Raw genomic sequence first — 23754 nt, forward strand, 5'->3', positions numbered from 1 at the left:
TAATCTCCTTCAGAAATAGCACGGTCTTTATTTTTTTTCCCCCTTTCAGTTAGTAAAAATGTTAAATATGACGAATTTCTTCCTTAAAGAACTCCATACTGGACACACGATAATTTCCGACTGTATCGGCCTAGCATAATACTGTAATGTGTATACAGTCACACATTTACAACAGTTTATCGTATGATTCGATGAAACTCATAATGAGTAATATGGACTACGCAAAAAAGGTTGTAAAAAAAAAGAAATACGAAATTACTTTTTATGCCCGAGTCTTTTCAGGCCATTTGTGAAGAAAAACGTGGATTTTTTCTTCTTCAAACTTTGCTCTAATCCGATATTTTGTCAACATTATTCAAAAAAAAAAAAAAAACCGTCCTCAAACGCATTGCCACCATTGATAAAATGAGGAAACTCCTCTCTCCATATCTTTCTTTTTTCTATAGCGAGGTTCAACAATAACTTTTGAAAGAAAAAGGTCCTCCTAAATAAATAACCACCTCTAGAAACATTAATATTCATAAACCATACAATCAACACTCTCTCTGTCTCTTATTAAGTTTAGTACTCTACAATTTGTTCAACAGACAGAGTGTCAATGAGTAATGAGTAAAACAAGAGTATATTCATCTGCTATATTAGCTATTTTAGTGAGTCTCGTAGTCGGTCAAAATCCCAAAATTTTTGTAATCAATCGAGACAATTTGATGGATCTGGGTCTAAACCTCTCACAAATACTGTCTTCCGTAGCATCATCGTCCCAAAAAGGTACTGGAGTCATGTGGCGTCGCTACTCTCTTTTTTTTTTTAGGGGTGATTAAGTAATTATAAACGGTGTTGCTAATTTATGGGGCAAAGCCCACCAAATGATGGAAACTATCGCCACCTCTGCTTGAGTCATAGGCTCAATGCACTCTTTTTGAAAGTGGTGCATCAGGGGTGATCCCAGGGTGTGGGATGGAGGGGATTGATTCCACCAAATTGATAAATTTTTGTCCTTACCATAGAAAAAGTATCGAGCATCTGCTAGAAATATTTTCAAATGCAAAATATCTGAAAAAAGGTCATTATTTGCTTGATGTCTTTCTAAAAAAATCAATCCAGTTGCTAAAATAATAAGTAAAGTAAGAACCCAAAGGTAGTATAAAGGTAAACTTTAAAAAAAAAAGTTTAATCCTGAGATATAACTCACTAAAAACATCAAGCTTAAAACGCTCAGAATTTTTTTCTTGACCTATTAAATCCTGCTCACACCCCTAGGCAGTAATTGTAAAAAAAAAAAAGAACTTTTAATGTGGTATTGTTATAAATGATCAATCCATATTAACTAATGTTGGATTCGACTCAAAATTTTTGAAATTTTGAGGTATACATTTAGTTTAGTTCCTCTTGCCATAATAGGCAAAATTTTAGAGTTCGAATAAGATATTTCTTGGAGAATATCCACATATGTTGTTCGTGAATACAAAATCAACCTAGAATGATTTGTCTCAAAATCAAGTTTGGATTACATTTGTATTCATTGACGAATTAACATCAACTTTTATGAACAAATTATTTTTATTAAGCTTCTCTTAGTAAGCTGGGATATCATAGATCCCCTGATTTATATAAATACTTCTTATACCGTTGAACCTATCTACATTTTACCGCCCATACTTTTTTTCTGTATACCTCAGAAACATTAAATCCAAACATATATAAATATTTATTTATTTTAATGAAATGCTTAGAATTTATTCATATTTTTGACAAATTTTTAATAGGGCTTTAATAAATTGAATTAAATGTTTTGCTTAAAAGTCGTTCCTTTGTTTATTGTAGCTAATATTGTATATAATACTACCACATCAATAACTGTTAGGAAATAAATTGAAAATTTAAATCACGTAATTATAATAATCGTTCAACTTCGTTTATATTGGGGTTTCTTTTTACCAAGTTCGCTAACCGCGTGATAAAATGAAATGCATATTTAATAACAGAGTGTTGTCCTCATTGAATTGACGCCAATTTTATTTGAGAGGGGCCTGAGGTTCAATCTAAGTATCTGAAATCAAATAAATGGCCTAAACTAAAGATACAAATATTTTACATTGTTATCCCAAATACTACAAAGCATATTAAGTACTCAATATGATAATGAAATATTAGCCTATTAGTTAATATGAAGTTAAAATAAGTTGCCATTCTCTCCCTTTCTTGATTTTTGTTCAATATTGTTTTCATATTGTCGCACTGCATATTCTTGAGGTGTATTTGTATGAGATTTTGATTAGAATTCGAGTTCAAATAAATGCAGATTTAAAAAAAAAATTATTAATCCCAGAAAAATTCGAGTAATTCTTTGACAATTGTGAGTTTGAGTACATTCCAGTTTTCCCGGAGATGATTAATACTCGAATTCAACCTTTAATAGAAATTTAGCAATTAATTAGGAGCTGATTTGTTATTTGGTATATTGGACCATTTTGGCGATTAATAAGTAATCTGTAAATGACGCGAATTAAGTTATTTTGTTGTTCAGCTATTACTGATTTCGAAACTTTGATTGAAGGATAAATTTATGCAACAGTATTTTCGCACAACAGTCTAAATATATATACATTGTTCTTACTTAAGTCATACAACACGTAAATTACCTTTAAAATTTTCAATCGCAGTTGGTTTCCCCTTTTAATAAGGTAGTTAGACTAATTCTAACAAATAATTTATATTTCCAATATTTTTTGGAAAAAAATCAAAAATCCAAAGCTATTTACAAAAAAAAAAATCAAAAATTCTAGTAATTAGAAAGAATTCATTTATTTGAAATTATTTATAACATATTCAATGTTTCTGATTAGTATTTATTAATTAGATATCAGTAACCTAATCCATTTTTTTTATTTTGGTATGATTGGACCCATTTTGAGGGACTGTATTTAATATAACGTACTAAATAAATATTATCTTTTTAATCTTGGGAATATTTCTTATCAATTTTGACTACCTTCAATTATCAATTGAATGGTTATTTCATTTCGAAATATGTCTCTAAACAGAAGTTATAATCTAAAACATTGATTTAAAAAAAAAAGGCTTTGGAAATAAAAAAATTAAAGATCATTTACGTTTTCTATAGCTTAAAGATGTGGGTGTGAAGTTTTGGGCGTTCCAAGACTATAGTTTTGTTGCAAGTTCTGTTATCATTTAATAAGATATTAAAAGTCAATATGAATAATTTACTTTAATGCTAAAATATGTTAAGTAACGAGACATAACGTGCTGTGACAAGTGCCTCCCTTTACTTTAATGCTAAAATATGTTAAGTAACGAGACATGACGTGCTGTGTCATATTTTTTATTAATAAAAAAGATATAGATAATCGGTCAAATTGCTTATCTCAGCGTCCCTAAATACTAAAATAAACTATTTTATTGTGAGTTCTAACAAAAAGTGCGTGAGCCCAAATGTTCAATCAAATCTCTGATCCCATTTTTATTCTTTTTAGGCGTCACTTTTGAACAAATACAATGGAAAGAAAGTTTGAGCACCAAAGAGATTCGAGAGCTCATTTGTAACAAGATCAAGGAGGGCGGAAGCTCTTTGTATGGTATTGTAGATGCCCGAGTTCAAGGATCTACTAAGTCTCAACTCAGTTTCATGAGTGCATATGGTGTCCCTTACTTCAAGTTGGACCTAGCAAAAAACCTTCTGCTTAAGGCCATTGAAAGTCTTCTTTTCTACATGAAATTTACAGATATCTCATTCGTTGTGGAAGATGAAAAGCATTAAACGAAACAATTTTCTTTGTACTAGGTCAAACGAATCTACGAACCACGGGAACGGATTTAACGAATCCGAATGCTGCATTGAGACTTCAAAAAATGCGTCCCTCCTCCACCAATTATATTTCCTGGGGGAAAACATCTGAGCTTGTGGATATTTATAGACGTGCTTCATCAGCCAATATACTTAAAAATGACGTCACATGGGTATTTGTTCATACGGATTTTGATTATGATGATTTTAATCAAACAGAGCTTCTGAATATGGTAAGATTCTTTACTTTTGATAAAAATACTTGCTGCGGACTTGCAGATGAAGAGGGTTGTTCCTGTAAAAAATGGACCAAAGGAGCTGATGAGTATTTGGCCCATACATTTTTTGATATTATTGTCGAGGCTGTATCCCAAACTGACAAAAAAATAGTTCCACCATCCTGGGACTGCTCCTCAAATTTACCTAAACAATATTCGAAGCATTTTTACTCAGTAATAACCAACGTCACTGAGAAAACCAAGTATTTTGGTTTTAAACAGGGAAAATCCGAGGGCTCAAGTATATACTTTCCCTTGAAAATTGATATCAATGACAAAAATCAGAGTGATACCATGAATGTTGGGGAATGGAGAAACAAATTTAAGATTAACCCGGACTTTTCTATATCCAAATTAAATAAGATTTATCGTGTTGGCCTAGTCTTGGGTTTACCCTGGGCTTACTTTGAGTTCCCAAATGGAACTAAAACAGCCGATTTGAGCGTTCTAGATAACTCATTGGAGCCCAAACTTGAGGGATACTTCCCTTCACTCCTACAGGAGCTTCAAAAGAGAATGATCTTTAGATATGAGTTGGTGGTTAGTGAGAGATATGGGACACGACTGAACAATGGAACATGGACTGGTATTGTGAGCAAACTGGTCTCTGGGGAAATTGATATTTGCTTAGCTAATTTGATCATGACGACAGAACGGGAGGAAGTGATTGATTTTATCACACCTTATATTGATATGTCAGGGATCTCAATCATTATTCGAAAGAAGAAAACTGCGCAATCAATTTTTAAATTTATGACGGTTTTAAAGTTGGAGGTCTGGATTGGAACCCTCATTGCGGTGGGGGTTGTAACAATACTCATTTGGATACTGGAGAAATTTTCACCCTATTCATATTCTAACGCCAAACATTTATACCCTGAAGGAGGTAGAAACTTTTCGTTCGGAGAAAGTCTATGGTTTGCAGTTACGTCACTAACTCCTCAGGGTGGAGGGGAATGTCCTAAGGCATTAAGTGGAAGAATACTCGTTGCTGCTTACTGGTTATTCATAGTACTCATGCTTGCCACATTTACATCCAATTTGGCTGCCTTCCTCACAGTTGAACGTCTAGAAAAAACTATCCAATCCATGGAGGAGCTCATTCGTCATCCCAAAATAACCTATACCGTCTCCGACTCAACAATCGTACATCAACATTTTATCAACATGGCAAATGCGGAGCGGATTCTATTTGAGAAATGGAAGAACTTGACTCTCAACTCCGGAGCTCAAACGCAAAGCGAATTTCGTGTTTGGGATTATCCCATACAAGAGCAATATTTTCACATTCTACAGGTCATTAATCGAGTTGGAACTGTGACCAACCCCAAGGAGGGATTTGATCGTGTAGAAGCTGCAACGGATGGGGATTTTGCCTTTTTGCATGATACGCTGGAAGTCAAGTTTCATTACTATGAAAACTGTAATTTTATCCTTGTGGGTCAACCTCTGGCTGAGCAGCCGGTTAGCATTGCTGTTCAACAAGGGAGTCGATTGAAGCGCCCTCTGAGTAAGGCTATCCTCTCCTTACAGAAGGAAAGATACTTTGAAAAATTAACAAGTAAGTGACATATAAATATAAAAGTGTATGCAAATATAATTTGCATATACCTTAGCACAGTCGTTTTTATAGTTATATTAATATAAATATAACAAAGTCCATATTATAAACATGAAAACAAAGATATGTACATCGAAAAAACCATTTATTTAGCTATGAATAATGGATGTGTAATTCAGAGTTGGAAAAAGACAGTAAACCATTAAAATTCAATTGAAGGGGCACACGATAATCGGGCAAAATGGCAGGGGATAAAAGATAAAAAGTCAAAGTGAAAAAATGGCAGAATTCTTGTCCACTGATATACAAATTTTGGGAAAAAGTAATTTTGTAATCATCCGATTTAAGCAAAGTATGATCCGTTCTGTTTGATAACTTGTTGCTAACGAGAATCCAACTTCTTAATGGCATTTTTTGTATAAGCCCTTGACCCTACAGGCAAAAAAACTCGACCAACCTATTTTCAGAGGTCCCTATTGAGGCCAAATTTTTAACCCAAAGATTATTGACCATAGAAAGGAACAGGTATTAGTCACTTGGTGCCAAGTGCCGACGTCAGGGTGGATGTTGGCATTTTCGTGCTGATGTCTTCTATTCATCAATGCTGGCCGTTTCTATTCAATCACCAGCTTCAAACAGTCGAGTTCTTCACAGTAGATGGTAGAATAGATAAAAAAAAATTCCTCAAACCACTGTTGTGCTACACGAATCGTAAGAGTATTTGCCCACAATACACGCTACCGTTGTGTTTTTTTCTTTCATGTAGTAGATTTGTACAATATCACGAATTTCTTCCTTTGAGACCCCATACTGAGGACCTATAATTCACAACTGAACCGGACAAGTCCCACATTGGTCAAAAATTGTTTGTAGAATACATACATCTTTGCAATGCTTTATTGTATGATCCTATCTGATCAAAAATCAACAAGATATATTTAGTTTAAAAAGAGGATCAGAAATACGAAATTACTTTTTCCCCAACCTACTTTATAACATTTTTTTAAATTTTCTTTATGGATCCTAATCTCCATAACGCTTTTGAAGCCATTGCTGAACTTGAATGGAGTTTTTACCATTAAGAAGCAGTGCAAAATTAAAACAGGAAATTATTTTTGATCCATTCGTTTGAAAAGAACAAAAGTAGCTTCAGACTTAGCACAGTAACTCACAAACTTAAAAACAGATTGTCATGAAATTTTGGTAGTAGTCTTTTGAAGGTAGGTAATAATTGAAAATGGGGTAAATTAAAGTAATGGCCCCATCAAACCCGTACTTTTTAGCCCATGATTTAAGTAGCCTTTAAGAATCACTATTTATGGACATCTTTATTAAACCAATTGTCTACATTTCCATTAGAGTTGGGTATCAGTCAGAAAATCCTAGTTCAATCTGAGAACGTTTTGATTTTTAGTAGACTGAACTAATTCGGTCCTTTAACCCCTTAAAAGATTGGTCTATTTTTCAAATACATGTGAATTTATCAGGGAAACCAATTGTAGAAAATCACAGCATATAAGGATAAATCATTAAAATAATCAATGAATCCCGTTCGGTCATCCCCTATCGAAGATGATCCTGGATTCAAATCAATCAGATAGTTCATGAAATATATTAACTCCTCTCCGCTTCCTAGCCCCAGCCTAATCTAATGTGTCAGCTTGACATATTGAGTAATCATTATTTTCAATTCGATCAGAACCAAGTAATTATCTTTCAGAGAACTCGAATCCCAGTGCAAACTTCCTGAAATGATCTCTCTTTTATATTACCTATTTTTTTTTACATTTTATGACTGGATATCACATCTGCCGCAAAAATAAAAAAAAAGTCAGAGATTGGAGACGAAACATCTGGTTCAAAAGCAGTTAATAAGTTATAAAAGTTTGGTCGCGACTGCTCTCAAGGGAAAATTTGATCTGGATCCGTCTAACAAATAAATTGGTCTTGATCTGGATCTGTCCAACAAATAAATTGGTCTTGATCTGGATCTGTCCAACAAATAAATTGGTCTTGATCCGTCTCTTGTAAAATTCGGTCAAGTCCAATCTACAGATTAACTGAAAATGACGACAGTTGTGTTACAAAATTGGTAATATTGTGGAGGAAATTAATGTAATTTATTTTCTCCACAATAGCGTCATATGAAGTTTAATGATCAAATCGGTCTACAGATTGAGACTGAGCAAAATTGGTTTATATATTGAGACCAAAAATATCGTTCCACTATGTGAAAATGATTCAATTTGCTCTACGTTCTGAAATCGCGGTCTGGAAATATCGGAAATATCTAGTTACTAAATACCCCCTGGATGTACTTCTAAATCTCTCTTTAAATAAACATGTGTAAGAATACATTTCCAAGTCTATATCCTCTACCTAATTGTGAGAAAAGCTGGTGTATGCTGATATAAGGAATATGTTTTTGAAGGAAATTAAAAAGTCTTGTTAAGATATTTTTGTTGTAAAAAAATATTTTTGAAGTTTTTTCATTTATATTATATCCTGATGCCCATAAAAGTTTATACAAATGAGAATTTTCTTTTTAATTCATTAAATAAAATTCAGGCGGTAAAGGGTTTAGACCGAAATGGACAAAAATTCGGCCTGGAACTGCATTCAACACTAGTATTTACATATATACTATACATTTGTATTTCCTTAACTCAAAATTCAACCAGGTATATGGGGAATAACTTTTAATTTCTTATTCTGTTTTACTGGTAGGTTGTCGTTAACACGTCAGTTATTTTATCATGAAATAAGGTTCAAATGATTATTTCTTCGTAGATTCACTATTTTTAATACATTTTTAAATTTACTATTTAAAAAAATTGTCAATTGAATTTTTACTGTTCCGACTCACTCTGATCCATGGACAGACTATTCAAAGAAGAGAATCTAATGAAGGCCGATCCCTTCCCTCTTTATGATTATCTTTAGGTGTCAATAAAATAAGCTATAGGTCTTTCTTATAACTTACATCAGCTTAAAATAATGTTACCATTTAATACATTTTGTGCCTTTTCTCGTCTTTTTCCCTCTCCAATTTTGTCCACCCTTTGTACAACCTTATCACATCGTTATCTTTATTTTATCAAGCAACCTTTCCCCAAAAAAAGAGTAAAAAAAAGTCTGAAATAATCGGGTAGTTAGCCAAATAAGTCAATCATACCAACTGCTATTTATATCTAATATACTCACAGACTATCATTCTCATGTTATTTCTTCACAATTTTTAAAATAAATTACATATTATTAAAATCTACAAGGAATTTTATTCGATAGTGTATTACAATATTCCTCATTAATGTTTGATTAAAAGAGTATATATTATATATTATTTCTATGAAGAAATAGCCAAAATTTCTTCATAAAAATACAAAATGGCCGATAGATATATGATATACATAAATAACGAGGGATTATTAAGGAATTGTATTCCTGTTTTTTTGGAAGTGGAGCATTAGTAGTGAATAACTTGTTATTTTGTGTATCAAAAAGGCTTAATTATGAAATAGTTTTGACATATCAAGGGAGAAGAGGGAATCCACAGCTGGCGACAAAATTCATAGGGGATTTTTGTGTTAGCAAGGTAACGCCGTGTTAAATACACGCCCCCCTTGATATGCCCTCCCCCCACGGGGCTCCCCGCTTATTGCAGTTTCTGTAAGAAGAAAAATCCACGTTTTACGGGTTCACTTTTTGTACTAAGTCCCGTAAAATGAGAGAAATTATTTTTAAAAGTCCACTTTGTACAATTTTTGCTTTGTTTTTTTTTTGTTTTTTTTTTTGTAGTTTGGTTAGGACAATAAAAACCTTTTATTCATCATAAATTATTCAAAAAAGAATGTTTTTGCCAGATTTGTACATGTTAAATAATGACAAAATTTAATCTTAATCGGATATTTACTTGGTTTTTAGTCCGTTAATTTCAACACTGTAAAATTATAATAATCGAAACTCAATTAATATTTATTCAGGAACATTTTGAAGTGTACGTTTGAATGTTAAGTAAAAACCAAAAGTTTTAAGTCTAGGTATCAAATCAACCACTTACAGGAGATTTATTCTTCCGCCGATGTAAAATTATAGACTTATATTATATGAATTAGTGTTGAGCTTCGGTTTGGAAGTCCGTCACAGACGTTATATTTTTTGTTGGAAAAGTTATAGATTAAAAATTTGGTCTAGATCGGTCCATACGGTCTAGTTCAGTTTAAACAGATAAATTGTTTATAACATGACATCAAATGCAAGTACAATGAACTTTGATCCAGCTTAACTTTGATCCTGTCGTATCTTATACAGTTGATCTTGGAAAAATGTTATATCATAATATATGAGACCAAAACAAATCGGTAATCGGTTTGGACTGATTAATCAGAAAAAACCTCTTTAGAAAAAATTCACTTAAGACCGAACCGAAAAATAAATCTGTGCTTGACCGAGTCTCGAGAGTAATATGAATATATAGACAATAAGGCTGGGACAGTATGCTAAAACTAGCATCCGGTACTAACTACAGTACACCCTTCACGGTACGCAGTACGGTATTGTAAAATAGTAAAAGATTGGTTTTTTTTTAAATGGAATAAATTTTGTCTTCCAAATTTTTCGATATTTTATTCCTTAATAATTATGGATTTCTCTATAAATAAAAACGACTAAGAAGTATGTGCTGATTTTCGGCATATTTAATTTACTCATGAATTTAAGCTGGTGTCCCAAAAATGATCCAAATCTGAGAGAGGTGGGGCACCAAGTATTTATATATAGATATATATATACGAGGTATGCGCCTATGAAATGAGACTTTCGACTACTGGTCCATAGGTATCGCCAGTTAGACATTATAAACTGGTCCAAAAATCTAAATGCTTATTTTGACTTGTGCCAACAATATTTCATTCATTGTCTGTATAGTTTCATTCAACAGCGCACTTTTTTCACTCGTAAAAATGTCTAACTTTGTGCCCTCAAGCTACAATGTGCGGACATCATTGATTTTCTCTGTTACCAATTGAAGAAAACCCCTTTCAAGCCCATCAAATGCTTGTGGAAGCTTACGGTGGACATGCTCTAAGGAGAGCACAGTGCTTCAGGTGGTTTTGAAAAATTCCAAAATGTTGAAGTTGACGTGAGAAATGAAGAGTGGGGAAAGAAGGCGTGTGTGTTTGGGGACCAATGGAGTATCATATGGTATGACCTTCTACATCCCAGGCAAACCGTTAAGGGTGATCGCTACCAACAACAATTGGCCTATTTGAAGCCTGATATACGCCAAAAATGCCCAAAATAATGGCCACGCACTCAATGATTTATGCTTTGATTCTCACACTGGAGCCAAAAAATGGATTGATAGCTGCTGGTTTGCAGCCCCCCCCCCCTAAAAAAAACCGGTTTACTTTAAGTGATCCACAGTTCTTTTTCTTTTTTTTTTACCTATCCTAGTTAGCTAATTATGAATTATCAAGTGCCTATTCTTAAGTAGTAATTCTTCCTATCCATGTGTTAATTACGAATTCGTGAGTTGGGCACATCAATTGTGATGTTTATTTGTTGATTATTCCAAGCTTTACATGAATATACTAATATTCATGTACATTTTACATACGAAGATAAGCTGTAATTGTAATTAAATGATTCTTCAAATTTTTGGCCATAACTCTGTATTTGCCCCATTGATGCAGAAAATATGACCAGACGGTATTTAAAAATAAAAATGGCAATCAGAAGAATGATTTGTAGCTTAGCAAGCTACCCTGACGTTTTTACCTGCAGGCAGTCGTTAGAAAAATTAATCAAAAGAAAAACTAACTCTATGACGTCACAAGATATCGGTTTTACTTTCTTTAAGGACCGACAAATAGTACAAGACTAGACCACGGTCCTCGCGTCTAAAAATATGACTGACACGTCACTAGTCTGTAGCACAGATTGTAGAAACTTGCTAAAAATTGATGAACGTCAACACTTGCCTCTTGACCTCGTAGCAACCTCCCCCCCCCCATTCCACAAGCACACACAATATTATGAGATATCGGCAATTAAAATTTTCCATTTATTTGGACAACATTTCTGTCACGAATATTTCATTACAAACATTGAATAATTCCTTAATATGTTTTTCCAATATAAAGAATATTAATAATAGATGAATTTGTGCTAAAAAACCACATTTTTGACTAGCAATGTTACGTAAACAAGGATACGTTTCGGAAATGAGTCAAATTCAGATATGAGAAACAGTTCCTTTCCTTTTGATAAAAGGTTTGATTATACATTGATTATTTACATCCCTATTGGATTCGAACCCATACAACATTTAGTCCTATGCCTTACAACAAACTTCAGTTACCTATATTGGTTCTGGGGGGGTTTTGCCGTCCACATTTTGGCTGCTTGTAACCGCATGACATATTCGCCGCCTTTTTAGTTTATCGGTTCGAACTTTACGGGCGTATCTCCATCAGATTAATTATATAGCTAGGAAAAGAAGAAAACAGAAAATAATATCAATATGATTTACTTGAATTTTGATTTTGAATTGTGTAAATTTAGTGGTTTCGTCATTTTTTGGGACTTTAAATATTTGTCCAAATGGAAGGGTTTATTAAACAACCACATGATGCTGTTATAAAATTAAAACTACTACAAATATTATCTCTATATCATTGTACAAAGCTCATATGAATTGACCAACAGGAATTTCTCATCAGAAAAGTTGCCTGATTGGAGCTTTTGCCACTCCAGATAGTATAAAAACTTACTGATCATTCATTTTTTATTGTTATTTATTAATTATTTTCCTTTTTTCTTCCTCTCTTAATTATTTAATTAAAATGATTGAAATACAACAGTAAAGTTTGAACGGATAATATATAAAAAATAAATTGGGGGCCAAATTTTCTCGAAGAAAAATCACTGGCGGAAATAATGTTTGCTATAATATTTCCTTATGCAACGGCATGGTGTAATATATACTATTCAACAAATTCGAAATCAGATTGTATTTTGGGCATGTTAATAAAAGAAACTGAAAATCAACATGGTAACACGTGATGTAAATCGTGTGATTTTTTTAGCTGGCCCGTTTCTATGGTAATTTGAATATTAAATAGTAAACTTTCACCCCTAAATTGATTCAATTATATGTCAAACCTGATTGAACATTTGTGTGCGCTCATAAAAGACGGAGATTAACCTTGAGGATTTGTTGTGGAGTTATAATTGTAAATCCTTGTTGGACTCAGAGTAGAATTGAGGATCGAACTCTGAGTCATTCTTGCCAATGCCTTTGATTATTTCCTTCTCCCCCTCCTCCCTTGTCAAAGCAGACTGTAGCTGATCTCCTCTAAAACATTCTTCAAATTTTCAGGGTTACCATGTTGATTTTCGGTTTCTATTTTTTTAACATGCTCATCATACACATGATTTTCATCACTAATGGTAACAATCTGCTGTGCCTTGGGAGGAAGGGGGAGAACATGTGCAAGAATGTCGATCCTCCATTTTACTCTGAGTCCAACAAGTGCTTACAATTATAGATAACTCCTAGAGGTTACTCTCTGTCTTTTAGTAGAACACACGAATGGTCCATCAAGTTTTGAATATAATTGAATGTACAGCCATGTTGGCCTGTTACTTCTTGATGCTGGCCTTGAGTTCTCGGACATTTCTGTGTGATGTCTTCTCAATCTTGCTCTCTAAGACTGTTCACAAACAGAACGTCAAGGGGATTGAGATCAAGACAGGAAGGTTTTGTCTCAGAAGTCAGCAAAGTGATCCTCGTAGAAGTTCTGTGTCTTCAATGCCGTATGGCTATGGGCACCGTCTTTGGTACACACTTGGATTGTTTTTAGGATAGTTAGCCTTTAGCGAGGACAAGATTTTCTACCTAAGGACCTTATAGTCGGCCTCAGTCCCAATTGATTTTCTCATTGGGCTTGAAGAAGAAGAGATCCCGTTTCTTCCCATCAGAGGCCACGACTCCAAAGCATGTTGAATCGTCCATGATCTTGGCTTCTAGGGACTTTAGAAATGTTTCATCTCACTTTAAACCATTTCCTCCCCTTCCTACCTTCCTTTTGACCCATTTCTCATTCTCCCTAGCCACCCTGATGTTCTTTACTGTCCTCACAGTCACGCCGACAATGTTAGAAGTTATTTTTTATCAACATCCGGATCGAGTAGATCCGGAACCCTTTCACTTTTTGATTCCTCTTTTATCATTTTTCGTCCAAGGTTGATCAAATCAAAACCATGCGCAAGAAAAACAAAGCATGTATCGGCACATTGCTTGAGATGTCACCTGAAAACTTAATAACTGCAAAAAAGTCCATTTTAATGACGCTTAAAATTTCCCTGTAGCACTCTGTAGTGGGAATAGAAGTAGAAGTTCAAAACTTACTTAGGAGTTAAATAAAAATCACAATCGATTAGTAAAAAATATTTCACATTTTTAGAATACCAATTCAAAAAACAACAGGTGTGATCCATAAAATACATTCGATGTTCATCATATACTTGTAGGGTACGAGGATTAATATGTACGTTTTTGACAGATTATCTCTTAATTATATTTGTCAAATGAAGGTAAGGAGGATTTTTCAGAAGAGTGTGGCAGGAGCTTATGGTGTTACTCAGTTAATACCAGCCACCTTTTATATATCTTTGGGAGGATAGCTTGAAAATGAATTACATCAAGCTACAAAGAGGAGGAATTTCAACATTCAAAATAGAGTTGCTATTGGGAAAATATTATAATTATACATACATATAACGTGTTTTCAAACACAGGGGATTTTTCTGATGAGTTCGTTCATGCTATGACTATATATTCATATTGGAGACGAGTCCTGTAAGTATTTGATTTGATACTTAGATTTAAAACTTTTGGTTAATACTCGAGATATAAACTTGCTATTAACTAGGTTGGAGAATACGTCAATGTTTGATAAGTTCCGTATATTTAATTTCTACAATATCGAAAAAATAGATAAAAAACCAAGTAAATGTCCAATTAAGATTACATTTTAAAATTAATTTATACGGGTCAATTCTGTTATACATTATTTTAAATAGTGTATGATGATTAAAAAAAATTATTGCCTAAATATACTAAAATAAACAAAGGAAAAATTGTAAAAAGTTGACTTTGAAAGGTAATTTATTCTCAAAAAGTTCCCGTATAACCCGAATGTTTCTTGATCCCAAAAACCGTGATAAGAGTTAACTCCTGTAGATTACTTTAGTACGTATTTTTAAAGCAACTTACACAAAAGATTGGCGAAAATTTAAGATCTCATATGACTAAATCACTCTTATTTTTTCCGCTTAGAAAAGTACTGGAATATTGCGAAACGGGATTTATGCCCTGTTTTGGATGAATCACAAGGCATTACACTACGATCACTTGGTGGAATATTTCTAGCAGCCCTAGCTGGCTTGGCTTTATCCATGATTGTTTTGGCCGTGGAAGTTTGGAAACAAAAACAGCAAAGAGATCGACAAGAGATTGTTTGTTGATTAAATACAAATCATATTTATGTGTTAATTGTATATTTATTTACAGACGAAACCGCAAAAGGGTAATTCAAAGGATGATATTATGAAAGTTGGAACTAGAAAAATACGTGTGACCCCAATGAGCACTCCACTGGATACTATATCAAATAATGAGACTCGTAGCCGAAGAAAATCTCGATCAAACTATCCTTTTAATAATTATTATTAAAATATAAATGTGATTTATTTTCTAGAAAATAAATTGAGTAACAATTACTTTTGATGCTCAAAATTGTCTATTTTAATTAGAGTTATTTAAAAAAGTAGAGTTTATCTAGTGGTACATTTAATCTACTACTTAATAAATTGGAAATTTAGTGGTCCATTGTCTTCAAACTCGGTGAATGATAGGTTTTATGAGTCAAGATTACTTATGTTTTTTGAGAACAGCTGTGGATTTAAAAAAAGAAATTCTCAATTTATTTCTCAAAATTTACAATTTTGAAAATACTTATGGTTTTTTCCCCAGAATTTTATTTTTGAAAACAACTATGGATTTATTTTTTTTAAATCATAAAACTCCCCTCCCCTACCAAAATATAATCCAGCGAACGTCCCTGGATAGTGTATGTAATTCAACAACAAAAATAGACAATAAAGGTGAGGACATAATTAGACGGAAATATTAATAATTTTGTGGTCCATAATTTAGAAGAGTAATAAATAATTTCATAACAAGACCATAAACTTTGGTTTATTATTTATTACCATGCCCGGAAAACAGAAAATTGTTCATGGAAGATTGCCATGGAGGAAAATTGCCACTTAGGAAAATTGCCTGTATTTTTTATATTTATGACAAATATCTCCACATATTTGTTTGTTCCATCCCCCACCTTCAAGTGAGAGTAATATTATTGCAATATAGAAGGAGAATAGAATAAATCACTTAGGGCACCTTAAAATATGGTTGAATACTCTCCGTCCTCGGATTGGCAAGGGTTTAAGGTGTAGTGTGGGATTGATAAAAACCACCGCCAATACATCCAGCTCCTCTAACATTACAAACTAGTTCAAAGCCCTCGGGTTGTCCGGGGTCCCGTAGGTATTATGGGATAGACCGCCTCCAAAGTATCACATACATCCAAGGAACCCCTCTAATATCAATAGTTCCAAGCGCTCAGGTTGCGCGGAGTACTTGATCCAGGGTACCTCATGCAACTCAAGGGTTCAGAACTATTTTTTGTTATTAGAGGGGGTTCCTTGGATGCAGTGGATTAATTGGCGGGGGTTTTAAGGATCCAGGGGTATCCCCCTCCCCCATACTACGTCCAAACAAAGGGCTTGGAACTACTTTTTGTTATTACAAGGGAGTTTTTTGTATGTATTGGATGAATTGGCAGTGGGTTTTAAGGATCCAGGGTAACCTCCAAGCACCTCGCACAACCCGAGGGCTCGGAACTATTTTTGCTATAAGATGGATTCCTTGTATGTATTGGTGGTGCTTTTTAATGATTCAGAGGGACCCCCAAGTACCTTGCACAACCTGAAAGCTCTGAACTATATTTGGCATTAGAGAAATTCCTTGGATGTATTGGTGATGATTTTTAGTAATCCCAGAATACCCCTGGCCAATCCGAGGGTGGAGGGTAACCAACCATATTTTAAGAAGCCCTCAATTATGTATATCCCTCCCCCCTCTTAGAAGATTGGATAAATTTAAAAAATTGCAAGGAAATTCTATTGCAATAATATTACTTACACTTGAAGGTACTACCTTGGAGAATATAGAACAAACAAATATATTTAGATATTTGTCATAAATAATATTAAGTGAATTTATAATTTGTTATTATTCATCATGAAGTTTGAACAAAATACGGGCAATTTTCTCCCATGCAGTTTTCCTTATGCCCTTATTACATTTATAAACTTGTAAATTCAAAGGTTGCTGAATAAATATTAGTAAAGTTCCGATTATTTAAATTAATTTATGATTTTTAAATGTTTTTATGGTCCTACCCATAAGGAGGGACTCCTTGTACAATGTACATGTTCATGTCTTCAAGATACAAAGTTGAATTTGTGTTCATTTCCTTATTCACTGGGTTGATTGCAGTTAGCATAATAAAACGTCCTGAATGATATGATTTTCTCAAACTTTGTACTTTGTAAATAAGATGACAGAGAGTAGCACCGTATTGCAACAAAATATTAAGCTGGTGAAATAGTCATTTCGTACTTCCGCCTTCCTTTTTTAAATAAGTGTATCTTGATCATTATTGCTCACATCGTATCATACGATAAAGTGTTGTAAAGGTGTGATTGTATACTATAAACGCTTAATGGATAGTATCGCACTTGACTGGCTCAGTCCTGCGTCGAGTATGGAGGTATCAAAGGAAGAACTTCCCCTTATTTTAAATTTTTACTACCTGAAAGGGAAAAACACGTCGAAAGCTACCACGAAAATTTGCAATGTATACGGGGACGATGTTCTTTTGGTTCATGTTGGACAACAAAGGCTCCAATGATATTTTTTTTGGTCAATTCTGCCCTCTAATATGAACAAGTCGACCGTTTAAAACTGGTGATCGAACAGAAACGACCATCATTCGTGAATAGGAGACATCATCAAGATAACACCAGGCCGCATACTTCTTTGATGACGCGTCAGAAGCTGCGAGAGCTTGCATGGGAAGTTCTTATATCTACATTCACCCAACAGTCCAGATCGGGCACTAAGTGACTATCACCTGTTCCTGTCTATGATTAATGCGCTTGGGGGTACAAATTTGTCCTAGTTTTAGCCAATTGGGACAAGGGCTTCTACGAGTATGTCACTACGAACTTGGATTCTCGTTGGCAACAAGTTAACGACTAGAACGAGGGATATTTGGCTTAAATTGGAGGATTGTAGTACTTCTTATAAAGCATTGAAATAAAGAGAAAAAATACCAAATTAATTGTTCCCAAACAATTAATTCAACTCCCAGAATGATAATTATTATTATCCCATAGAGGAGCCACCTGCGCCTTCATGCAATCTATGCTTATATTAACTCGGACTACATATAGTCACACCACCTTGCGGATAAGATGTATTTTTTAGTTTGTTCATGCTCTAATGTCAGGATTTGAAAATTCTTAGAATTTACACCTCCATGCCTTTATTCTTTTGCCATTGTTCAAAGCAATTAAGGATCCTGAAAGTAAAGAAGGATCCAAACTTAATACAACTATTTATGAAAAATTATGAAGAAAGGTTCAAAGACTGATTATGTCCCTTATCTAAGTACAATAATTCAAAGATAAGGGAATAACTTAAATGTGTTTACTTAATATAACATTTTTTACTTTTTTAAGGTTCAGCTATGAAGTCAACATTCCTTCTATTTTGGTGCTTATTAGTCCTGGTTTCCGGAGATTCCTATGGTAAGTTGTAATATCCATAAAAAAACCATATTTCCTTTAACCTCCAAACATGTTCTATTCAAAGAGCAACTTCGTAGTTATGTAGAACCGATTGAGGGGGGATCTTCCAAGTCCTTGCAATTTTGGTGAATCGGCTGATATTGATCCTAGTAATGGACTAATAGAACCACCATCAAACCTAAATGCCCCTCCATCTTTACCTCACAATCCCTATCCACTAAATAATATTTACCAATACGATCAAAACACATTTCCTCAGTCTTTTGATAATTCTCTATCTTCATATGAAGATGGGTTCTATAATTCCCCAGAGTTTGATAATACTGACCCATTTGGGCCATATAATTCTCCATATCCACTCCCCTATGCTCCACAAGAAGACACTAACTACATTTATTCAGATGAAGATTCTAATTTTGATTATCTGGATTACGAAGTTGCATGTGATTTGGAAACTTGTATTTTTAAGTGTAGGGAATTCATGAAAAAGGATTCGGCAGTTGGGATTTGTCAAGATAATGCCTGTTACTGCAAGGACCATAATGAGGACATAGAGGAAAATGTGGAGATTGATCCAATATCTCCACAAAAGTAGGTTGAGTTTGTGGGATTATTGAAAATCTAATATTATTTTATTTGTTTATGATTAGGATATGGTCTTATGATGCTCAAGAGGGTTTGTATCTCACTATTGATCCCCATTGATACTAAATTTTTTCTTCATTAGAATGGCAAGAGGTATATCCAATGTGCAAAGGATCTCCTCAAAGTCCCATGAACATTAATTCCAAAGATATATCTGATTTAAAGAAGAATATGTTTTTCAAAAATTTCGACATTTCCGTCTCATTTATCGCCATCAATACAGGAAATGGAGGTATAGAAATTTGGTGCCGGTAATTTTGCATTAAATTATTTTTCCTTGGGACATTTTGCCTTAAAGTCATCTTGCATGAAGGATATTTTGCATTAAAATATACATAAACTAGATTTATTTAAATCAAAATATGCATTGAAGGTTTGTCTTCCATTGGAATAATAATGGAATTATGCTCTTGCCCCATACTATGGTTGTTCGTCAATCCATGAGTATTTTCTAATATCAATAATCCATCATGTCTATTGGTAATTACTAACAAAGAAGTGAGTAGAACTTCTTCTATTCGAATATTTGCTTTGTTTGTTTATTTTTGGTTTTCTTATTATCCTAATTTCATTAACAATTTTGTCTCCGTTTCGAATTCATTACTTAGTGATATTATTTCTTTGTATGCATTGAAAATTTGTGGCCTGATTCCACCATATTTTCAACAGAAAACAGCCATTTAATGCGTTTTATATTAATACACAGAACATATTTGGATTAAAAAATTCCAAGGGATCAGGAATTTTAACTAAAAATAAACAAAACCAAAGTATACATCTGATTTATTTATATATTAAGGTAAAATATCCTTGAGACAAAATGACTGTAAGTTGAAATGGTTTAAAGCAAAATGTCCCTAGGCAAAATCATTTAAGGGAAAAATACACATCTAGAAGTGGAAGAAAGTCTTTGTATTCCAATTTCCTAATATAGACTTAAGTGTTCGATCTCACCTATCAATTTCTTGTTCACTAGTCCATTAAGTCACGTCCATATGCTGCAACATTTTATTTTTCAAGTTCAGCTCAAATACTTAAATTTTAAAGGTGCAGTCATGGCCTGAAAAATCCCCCAAGTTTAGTCAGATTTTAATAACTTGTACTTACCCGTGGCATACCTATCATGGAATAACCATTAATCAAATGTGACTCCAATTGAGTTGTCCATAGTCTTGGATAAATCTAAAAAAATTAAAAAGTCTGCAGTTCTATTACTCCGGTCCTAATAAAAATTTGTCGGAACTAGGACTATGGGTCTTTTCTTGTAACTCATTCGGCTGAAATGGCGTGGTTACTAAGTTCCGAACGAGTTCAAGTTATAGTATGATAAATAGATTTAAGACATTTAAAAAAAAAAAATTGGCCCAAAATGACCATAAAAGAGCTGAAAAATGAGCACACAAAATATCAAAATGGAGCCATTTGTATTTAGAGATAATACAGTTTTATAAAGATAATTTAAAGTAATTAGAGTTGTTTATGTTTATCATAATTTATTCATAAATTTTGCTTTATCACATCGACAAATCAAGATTTTCGAAAGATTTTTCTTGTGTTAATTTTTTCCTTCGATGAGTATGGCTCGTTTTGAACATACGAAAGGACACTTCATTGCCCACATTAGTAGTTGGAGAAAATTGGAAGTTAACGTGATCTTCAGGAGACATGTTCTATGGACGCATCTTATCATTACCACCACTGATATACGTTCAACCTTTTTCATAGATAGAAGATCAGGATTTCACAATTTGGCGAATAAGTATTTCTCCTCTGTTGCATGATTCAATAATATTCAACAGTTAACTTTTTGTCAAATTCCTCGCCTATCCAATCATGTAATCATTACCCTGATTGAATCATATACATATTTCTACCTCTAAAAGAGAGCCTAATAAAAGAGGGTTTTGGCAACTGGATTTTCCCTCGAAAAAAAAAAAATCATCAAAAGTTATTGTGTAGAATCCAAATTTTATCTGTTTATTTCATGCCAGATTAGAAAAATGAGCAATATTTACACAAAAAAGTGCAGGATGGGCAGTTTTTCCCAAAAAAATATCAAAGAGAGCAATTTTGAGAAGGATTGACGGATCCCTCACAAATCCTAAGTCTAATCATCAAGGAAGTTTCAAGTATTATAATTATGTACTCTTATTCAAGTATCTTTCCACCTCTATTTATTAAATACTATTTAATTCTAAAGTTTTGCATGAAATTGAATATGATTGTAGTGTTTTTATGTTTGTTTTTCAGTACGATTACTACTTCAAAGTTCGAAACATTTAACACTGACTTTGGATTCTTTAAAAAGTACTGAAAAGAGTAAGGTAATAAGAGATCACAAATTGAATTCATTAAGTTTTTTTATATATACAAACATTATTTTTTTATCCAAGAACTTTTCCTTGTCACATATTGATCTTCATTGGCCATATGAGGAACACTCAATTGATAACATTAAATCCGGTGTAATGGAAATGCAATTGTATTTCTTTGACTCAAGAAAATTTTGTCATTATGAAGATGCGAACAAAAGCAACAACAAAGGATCTATTCCTTCAATCATGGCCATTTCACTCATTTTTAAGGTAAATATTTATATAAAACTTTTTCACTGACGACATAAATTGCAACATAATTGAAGGAAGTATCTTGCCATGTTATTTAGGACTGAAGACTGTAGTCCTGTCGAGTTCAATCCTGCATGTTAGTCTTAAAAACTTATAAAGTTCGGTCCTTCATAATTTTAATTAACTTTATTTATTTTTTCATTAATCAGTTCTAGTACTAACAGACCGAAGGACTGACAGTCTAAAGGACCTGTTTCTTAGGACTAATATGGCCGATCCTAAGACTGTACTGGACCAAATAAATAAAGACTGAGACAGCCCTAATTGAAGCCGACCCCTTGATATTTTTAGTAAATAAAATCGACCAAATTTCGAATAAATCCTGATGAAACTCCATCAAATGACTTTAAAAATATAAAAAAACTTAACACTTATAATTGAATACAATTGATGACAACGATAAACTTTTAATTTTAATTAAATGTAACTAAAAGGTAGAAAACATCCAAATAAAATGGCTAGATTTATTCATTTAGTTTTGTTATGGATCAATTAGGGACGAGAGAAGTAGGATAATTAGAGAAAAATATCGTAATATTTCCCTATAAATAGTTCATTTATGGTCGAGAATATGGAAATAAGATTCTAAAGAGATGTAATAACATATTTTTAATACATATAAAATGTAGTATATATAATAAAACTAGGCATTTGAGGGATATGAATATTTTTGATAGCAGTGAGGTATAAATCCTTTTATTTGTTGGTCCTATTTTGTCATTATAATAAAAAATTCACTTTTTAACGGAAAGCAAATAAAAAAAGTGTTTTTATTCGAATAAAAACTATATTGTTCAGCCCCCAAAATGGTCGATATCAATGATACTAATGTATCAGGAAAACGCTCAATTGTATACATCAAACTAAAAATACATATATTTTATATTCTCTCTTTAGCTCCATAACGAGAAAACAGATATTGATCAAGCATTGTTTAAAGCTCTAACGGATCTCTCTCCTAATAATAAAGTCGGTGTATCCGTGGAATCTAAATCCTATTTAAAATTTATTCAGCAAAAGATGAATTATAATTTCGGAAATTATAAAGGAACACTCACGCAACCTCCTTGTTCCAAGGATCTTTTGTGGTTTGTTAATCAACCATCTACGGATGATAACTATTATATATCCACTAATCAAGTATGTTATATATTCATCCTGTTAAGCTTGGTTCATAATTATGCATTATTTTCTTTTTTTTACAGCTCCATATTCTGCAGAATATTCGCAATATTAAGGGTGAAAGAATTATTAATAATGTGCGGCAAGTCCAGAAATGAGTTGAAAATTTACTCTTTTATAATATTTGATTTACAACTGACACATAATCTCACCAAATATAAATTATTATCATTATGGCTAATTTATTTTCTTTTACATTGAGAAGCAGTGGATCAAATTGAACATATCTGAACTTATTAACGAGTTTTTAATCAATGTTAAATTACAGACATGGAGTGAACGATGAATCGTATTTTTTTAGAAATTATATTTTTTTATCAGCGGAACTTTTTTTTTTTTTTTTTTGCTCTCTAAAACCTCTATTATGAATTATGATTAAAAATGTTTGATTAATGATCATAAAGATATGATACATAGTCATGATCAATGTTAATAGAACAAGGTTAGGCAACAAGCAAAGGGATGGGCATGCACAAAATATTTATTAAATAAATTTATCTCTCTTTTTATTTCTGGCGACGTCATTGGGACGAATCTTGGTTATTAATACTATATTTTTAAATTATATTACGAATATTTGATTCATTCTGTTTCATTTTGGACTGGCATATGCTCTTTCATTATTGTGATTCTTGTCAAGCGAGTAGAGAGACTTCAAAATCGTTCCTATTATTAGTTAAATAACTATTATTGGTCTGTATTAAAAAATAT

The 23754-nt window shown here is 33.0% G+C and overlaps 2 protein-coding genes across 2 annotated transcripts; both read left to right on the forward strand.

Annotated features, from left to right (window-relative positions):
- The first annotated feature begins 590 nt into the window (after window positions 1–590).
- On the forward strand, window positions 591–15453 carry LOC121130572 (ionotropic receptor 25a-like). Its single transcript, XM_040726319.2, is given in 5 exon segments — window positions 591–768; window positions 3495–3767; window positions 3770–5644; window positions 14988–15166; window positions 15222–15453. Coding segments are annotated over 5 exon segments (2652 nt in total). The 5' UTR covers window positions 591–605; the 3' UTR covers window positions 15384–15453.
- A 3001-nt stretch (window positions 15454–18454) lies between these two features.
- On the forward strand, window positions 18455–23217 carry LOC121130321 (carbonic anhydrase 12). Its single transcript, XM_040726079.1, has 8 exons — window positions 18455–18589; window positions 18654–19180; window positions 19240–19265; window positions 19317–19466; window positions 21485–21558; window positions 21628–21819; window positions 22759–23001; window positions 23067–23217. The coding sequence occupies exons 2-8, from the start codon at window positions 19071–19073 to the stop codon at window positions 23139–23141; spliced, it is 870 nt and encodes a 289-aa protein (XP_040582013.1). The 5' UTR covers window positions 18455–18589; window positions 18654–19070; the 3' UTR covers window positions 23142–23217.
- Window positions 23218–23754: the final 537 nt, after the last annotated feature.

This window comes from Lepeophtheirus salmonis, chromosome Z, assembly GCF_016086655.4.
Source record: "Lepeophtheirus salmonis chromosome Z, UVic_Lsal_1.4, whole genome shotgun sequence".
Taxonomy (NCBI): domain Eukaryota; kingdom Metazoa; phylum Arthropoda; class Copepoda; order Siphonostomatoida; family Caligidae; genus Lepeophtheirus; species Lepeophtheirus salmonis.